Source organism: Cryptosporidium ubiquitum (genome assembly GCF_001865345.1).
Source record: "Cryptosporidium ubiquitum isolate 39726 chromosome Unknown contig_1, whole genome shotgun sequence".
In the NCBI taxonomy this organism is placed as follows: Eukaryota; Apicomplexa; class Conoidasida; order Eucoccidiorida; family Cryptosporidiidae; genus Cryptosporidium; species Cryptosporidium ubiquitum.
The window spans coordinates 1-7,416 of NW_021639816.1; the positions used below are offsets into that span (position 1 = coordinate 1).

The following is a 7,416-nucleotide window of genomic DNA, read 5'->3' on the forward strand; positions in this document are numbered from 1 at the left end:
TTATTTCTAAAACATTAAAAAATACAAACTAATCTTAAGTATTTATTTAATATTTATTTATTATAGAAATACACATTTCATATATTCAGTTATCAAACAAATAACACTCGTATTTTTTGTATATTCACTAATTCAATTTAAAAAAATTTTAATTTTTTAAATTGCAATTTGAACTCAATTGGCACTAATTAAAGATTGATTTCGAGTTTCAATAGTCCTCACACTTTTGTACTATTTGATCAATTTGATTTTTATCTTTACTATTGCAAAGTTAATTTTACATTATATTCTAATTTAGGAGATCCAAGGTATAGTTTTTTTTAGGTATAGAAGCTTTATCAATTGCTGATAAGTTAAACTTTAAATTGTTTTAATACTTGCAAAATGACATGAAACTTGATAGAACACATAATAGAGAAGTGGCTCTTGAAATTTATATCCAAAAGTTTTCTTGAAAATAAAGAGTCAACAATTTAGATAAAATACAATTTTTAAATGAAGAATAAATAAAAACATTTATATTACTAGAATAATCAATCTTTAATACTTCAATAAAAAGACCTCTCTTAAGAATCTAACATTGGCAGATATTATTCACAATAGGAGCTTTTCAGAAAAAAAATTTAGAAGATTTTCGGTAAACAGAAGTACTGAAGATATTTATAAACTGTAGTTCGTAATTATATTTTCATACAAAAATTTTAAGAATGGAAGTATTCAATATTAAGAGTGGTTTGTCCAATCAATTAAAATAAACATACAACTAAAATTTCACCTATAGCAACTAAATTAACGTGTGATAAGAATAAACACCTTGATTATATTCAATTAAAATTGTTTGCTTTAGAGAACACCATCACATCTCACATAATCTTTCCTCCTGGCTGATTATCCTAGGTACTAATGAGCTTCATAATGGCCAAAAATTAAGAATACAAAACATAAATTACTAAAGATTAAATAAAACATCCGAAATTCATGTATTAAATAATTCAAATGATTGGAATTAGGACCCAATACAGAAGTCTTAAGTTAATTTCACTCCAGTTTTCCTTAGCCTCGCGCCTCCTTGTGCAAGTTGAGAAGCAAGACTTTGATTGCCAACGCCAGCTCGTGGGTCTTGTCTTGATGGAGGTGGTGGTGGTGGTGGGGGTGGGGGTGGTGGTGGTGGTGGTGGTGCTGCCACTGCTCGATGGGAAGTTCTTGGGCCACGGTTACCGCCGGTATTTGGATTTGAATGCTGATTAAAACCTAATGGAGTACCTACATTTCTAGTACTGGGAGATCTATTGTCCCTATTGCTTGGGCGGTGATGAGGACGGGAAGGGCGTGGCGACCGACTTTCTACAGTCTCTTCATAATCAGTAGGAGGGTATTGTAATGGACCTTGAGTTTCTAGGTAATCTGGAGGAGGGTATTTTAATAGACTTTGAGCTCCTGGGTAATCTGGAGGAGGGTACTGTAATGAATCTGTTTCAGCTCCTGGGTAATCTGGGGGAGGGTACTGTAATGGATCTGTTTCAGCTTCTGGGTAATCCGGAGGAGGGAATTGCAAAGGCCCCTGGCCTTCTTGAGTCTGCGGGGCTCTATTTCCAAACCTAGCAGATGCACCCCCCCTTCTTCCTCCACCAGATCTTGTGCTCCTTCCATATATTCCATTCTTGAGCTTAAGAAACGATAAATTCTTAGTAGCAGGTGCTAATTGCTCAACTTCTCCCTTATAAAAATTAAAAATGGAAGTTATACAAATAAAAAGTAATATTGAATTTATTTCTTTAAACATCAGTACTTAAATAATATTTAAGCTCAATTTTTGCGGACTAAAAACTTTAAATAATTGGAAATCTCCACTTAAACAACTTGCCTATACCTAGGAAAGAAAAAAAGTGCCTTTAAAAATTGTAAGATTTCTTTTTTTATTAAACCTTTATTTTGACGGTTGATTCCGAGCTTAATGACGTCGTAAATTTACTAGATTTGATGTTGATAACTTTACAGTTTATAGATTTAAGGTTAATAGATGTAAATTCCTTGATGGCTTATAACCTACCGCCTACGCCACTTTTCTTAAAATAGTTAAGAATGAATTTTTAGTGAAATCACAATTTTGTGATATGCTCCTAGACACAAACGTATACATATTTTCTAATTCTACCATTTTTAATTACACTGTGTGACCCATTTCTATCAAGTTTCAGATACGATTTCCCACAAAATAGAATTACCCATATAATTATTTGTAACCACACAAATTGGTAGATTGAATAAAATTTTCAAAAGTTGAATATTAATCCGTTAATTACCGCCGTGTGTTATTATAATGAAATTTACTATATTGAAATACCAATGAAGCGATCTTGTTTAAGCCAAGTTTTTCAGGAAAGTTGGCTCATTTTGGAATCCTTTTAAATTTGTGTTTTAAATTATAACCAAATGATTTATTTACACTTTTATTCTTGAAATATTTAACAATTTCGCTTCCGTAAATCTTGTATAATTCCTCTCATTTCGTTAAACGGCAACTGCAAGGCTTACTTGTAAAATTAATTTTCTTTAATGAATATAGTAAAATAACACAAATACCAAACTAATATTAATGTGGAATCAGACAAAAAATGATTTTCATGAACACTTCGTTTTTTTTATTGATTCTTTGTAAATGTAATTCACTGAAAGTTGCTAAACCAATTCAGATTTTTAAATCAAATAATGCAAAACTTAATAGGAATTAATTCGAATTTCTTGTGTATATATTTATTTTTAATCGTTTAAATAAAGATCTTTCTCTTTAGATTTATTTTTTTTTTACAATAAAAATGTACTTTTGGCTTTTCACAAATAATTAGCCATAATTCTGAGTTTCCTATGCGCTAAGTAATTAACATGATAGAGAAAAGCTAATAAAGTATATCAAATTATAATCGGCATTTAACTATTATTTCGTTTTAAATATATATGGTGACTTAACAAAACGGAGAAAACACAAAATTTAGCGACATTTTTTGATTTCTATGTTAAAATTTAGTCTTACCTTAATATTAAAATACATGGCTAAATCATCAAAACATATAGAATTGCTTGTTTTTTCAATTCAATTGGTTTTGTAAAATATTAATGAGCGCATACCTATTAAAAGTTTAATCTTAGTTGTTATATTAAAATTACTCATTTACTTTTAATAAGGAAAATTAAAGACAAATAATTAAATTTTACTGAGAATGTATTAAAATCAAATTAAAATAATAATATTCTAGAACTTAAAAGCAGCGTAGTGTTGTGTTAAAATCATATTCTAATGAAAAATAACTGGCAATTTAAATTGTTCATATTAAATTCATGAGTAAATAAAAATTTATATCGTTGGCTAAAATTTTTAACTTTTTGAAAAAAAAACACTTGTTAAAAATAATTAGAGCTTTATAATTCCAAACTATTTTTCATATTTTGAATAATATAGATTTTATTTTAAACAAATTTATAATTAAAAAAAATAATTCAACATAAATTTTAGTTCTTTACTGTAATTTTCTTTAAAAAATATTGGATAATTATTTAATGAGAACATTTAAGTTACTATTATATTCGACTAGCAACTTTCAACACAATTGAGCAAATTCATTTCATTTAATTAATTTTTTACTATTCTCATTTATTTAAAAATCCAGTCAATATGTTCCAAATATTAGAAAAAAAAACGGTAGAGCAATCATTGTTTCTGATTACAATTAATTTTCATTTTTATTTGAAAATACTCATCAAATCATTGAGAATTAAACAATAATAATTTTGCAACTCTTAATCCAACAGATTTTTTATTCCCATTAGATTATTATTTTTAATGATTAGTTGCCATTATTTTTTTTTTTTTTTTTAATTATATTAATGATAAATTAATTTTTTGAACTTCAACTAATTAAAACTGTGTAAGATCAATTTTTTAGTAAGCAGATATAATATTTTGTTAATTTTCTATAATAGCATTAAAGATTTTGGCTTCTTATTTCACAAGTTTTAAAAATTTTTATTGTTTGAATTAAAGGTAATAATTGCTTAAATCAAAATAAATTTCTATAAAAACTTTAATTATTGAATTAAACCACTTTATAAAATAATAATTTTCGAAGCTTTCAAGAAAGCAATTAAAAAAATCATGTTTCCGTTTGTTCAAATATATAAAGAAAACAAATTATACAAAGAAAAATTAAGAAACTTCGGAATATTTGATAGATTATCACAACTTTCATTAAAACGAACAACTCATTTCCCACAAAAAAATGAGTTTAGATGATTTATCATAAATCGAAATATTCTCTATATTGAGAAATCGTGAAACTCAAGATAATAACAAAGTTTTGAACCACATAATTCTTCAATAACTCATTTCAAATACAAATTAAATCAATTTCCATAATATTCCCACAATTTAACAAAATCTTGCATTTCTTCATAGTAATAACTGATTATAAAAAACTATTGAAAAATGGAGCAGAAAAAAAAAATAAAACTAGATTGTTTCATTTAATTATTTACTTCACTGAAGATTGAATTAATAGAGTAGCATTAGCTTTATATTTAGAGCCCATTTAAAAAATTAGATTCTCGTACTTAATTCATAATTTCTGCGAAAGTAAAATTCGGAAACAAATTATGTTTGGTAATCAATAACCAAAATTATGCCACAAAAATTCTTCAGTGTAGTAACTTCATTATTTTTATATTTTTTTCAATATTAATATGCTTAGTACATATTACAAGCTATTTATATTTCTGTAAAACAAAATAGTTTTAGATATACTTTTAGATTATATAGCTCCCATTGAAATAAAAAATCCGAAATATATTCGAGACCTAATTGAAGCGACCTTCGGTAGTACAAGCGTTCAAATTAACACTTTAGTACAAATTATGAATTTTTAGCACTAATTATATCATTTGTTTCTCCTTTACTTCGAATTAAAGTAACATTCTTGAATCAATCCTTAAAAAATTCAACAATTGATGTTACAATGAAAACGTTTTAAAAATTATTCATGAAATGAACAATTTGATTTTAAATCTCTCATAATATTACGAAATTCAACTTTATTACTGACCATTTATCTTTCAATTAGACTGTTCAAGAATGTCAGACAAATCATATTTATCAATACTTGATTTACCTTCCGAAGATGAACTGCCTCCCAATGCAGATGCAAATGCCAGTTTAGTACTTTTGACTGTTTTTTCCTTCCTATGATGGTGGGAACTAGTTTTTTCACGAGTCTCTCTTCTTGTTCTTTCTCCACTTCTACGAGTTGATTGTTCTTTGTGTTTCAAAGCTGCATGGCTACGAGAACCAGAACCTGAAATATGAAACGACATGAATTTTCTTTCCAAACTCTCATCAGATTCGGAATCCTCGTGATGATCTTGTCGAGTTATTCTAGTATCCGATCTGTGGCGTGATCTTTGATGATCTTCGTGAATCGAATCTTCGCGTTTGAGCCGAGGCCTTGGAATCTTTGGTCTAACTGCAGGATCTGGGCCAATTTGCCGTGTTAATCCCGTTCTAGTTCCTATAGCAGCCACATGTTGTGATTCTAAAGTCTCTTGTTTAAACATTCCTGCACCTGTTTGCGGAATAGATTCATGAGGTTTTGTATCATCTGAATGTTCTGCTTTTCGTCGAGGTCTTAGAGGGGTTTCCAAAACTGGAAAACTTGCAGCATTATGTGTTTTTACATGCCTTGTAGATCTAGAGGATTCTTCATGAATAAGTTGATGTCTCTGTCGTCTTTCATGAGCACCCAATTTATGAGATTGATGTGTATGCTGTTGTTGCGGGCCAGTCTTTGGACTATGCAATCTTTGCTCACGCTCTTGTTTTTTCAGTCGACATTTTTCAAGAAATTTACTTTGATTTGATTTACTCGTTTTAGTAGTCTTTCCTGTTTCTGGGTCAATTTCGGATGGTTTTTTATCTTTCGAGGTTCTATCTTTAAATATAGAAGAAAAGTCTTCTTCACAAAAAAGTTCTTCTTCAGAACTTGTTTCAATATCTAATTCCTGGAGTGCTACTTTAAGAGGAAGTTTAAGAACATTTAACATTTTCTTATGTTGTATCGCATAGTCAAAAGTAGTTCTAATAGGATGTGGATCTAGTTCTCCAGGATTAGGAAGGAAACCATGTGGTAAATTTATTTGAGGACGTTTCTTCTTTTTTTTTGGAGGTAATTTAAATTGAAAGGGAGCTCCTTGTTTTGGAGCTTCTTGCTCTAAATTTTGTTCTTTCTCCTTCTCTTTCTCTCTCTCTTTCTCTTTCTCTCTCTCTTTCTCTTCGTTCTTTTCTGTACAAAAAGGGCATAACTCACGTCTTACAATAGATCTAGTTGTGCATGTACATTTTTGTCGCTTTTTTTGAATAGGCGCATCAGAAACAGCTTTCGAACTAGTAGTGACTCCTCTAGATGATCTGTGAGTTATAGGTTCATTCCTATATGAACAGCCAGATGTGCCGCCAGATGCACCGCCAGATGCACCACCAGATGCACCACCAGATGCACCACCAGATGCACCATCAGATGCACCGTCAGAAGAGCCACCAGATGCACCGTCAGAAGAGCCACCAGATGTACCGCCAGACATATTACTGTATATTTGTTCGAATAACATATCATAACGTTCATCTTCCGAAGAAGAGGAAGAAGTATCATATCCACCTGAAGAGAGACGCGTTTTCGATCTTGCATACGTAACAAACTTACTTACACCTGGATGCGCTTTAAGTATAGCTCTAATCAAGGCTTTAAATACGGTTTGACAAAATTCAGCAAGTTTGTGTAAGTTATACGTATACCTTGTAAGGCAAAATTTCAAAGTTGTAAGTTGGCTAGATCTTTTTAGAATTCTCTTTACCTTACGAACTTTTCTAAACAAGATTTCGAGTGTATAAGACACATATGCACTATCACACTCTTGGCTTTTAAGAGGAGCTTTATGATGTCTGAGAATGTTTGTATCAAATCGACTAATTATCGGAATTACAGCTTTTGGGTAAACTTTTTCGCATGATTTTTTATAAAACATCGAGGTTACTGCAACACTTTCTAATGAGAGCATGTCAATTTCACTATTTACAAGTTCTTCAAAATTATCTAGTTTAATGTCAGATTCTCTTGCATAAATAAATAGGTATCTTAATATAGATATTAATTTTGAATATATATACCTAACTTTAATAAGAAGAGAGTATAACTTGTGGCAAGAAAATGTTTTGAGTAGCTTTTCTTTGCACGCTCGTTCATCTACTGGGTGTGTAGTAAGATCCAATTTTGATCTTTCTTTTACTAGTTCTAGTGGAGATTCTGACAAGCTCGAACAATTTATCGAGGATATCGGCAGTGCCAATACAAGTAGAAAAAGTAAAAGAATCCTCAT

The 7,416-nt window shown here is 29.9% G+C and overlaps 2 protein-coding genes across 2 annotated transcripts; both read right to left on the reverse strand.

Annotated features, from left to right (window-relative positions):
• Nucleotides 1–1,027: 1,027 nt before the first annotated feature.
• cubi_02672 (uncharacterized protein) lies at nt 1,028–1,783 on the reverse strand (the record flags this gene model as incomplete). Its single annotated transcript, XM_029019683.1, has 1 exon — nt 1,028–1,783. One exon carries the CDS (start codon nt 1,781–1,783, stop codon nt 1,028–1,030), a length of 756 nt encoding a protein of 251 aa, XP_028875090.1.
• Nucleotides 1,784–5,103: 3,320 nt separating this feature from the next.
• On the reverse strand, nt 5,104–7,416 carry cubi_02673 (uncharacterized protein; the record flags this gene model as incomplete). The annotated part of the gene is made up of 1 exon (XM_029019684.1): nt 5,104–7,416. The coding sequence occupies one exon, from the start codon at nt 7,414–7,416 to the stop codon at nt 5,104–5,106; it is 2,313 nt and encodes a 770-aa protein (XP_028875091.1).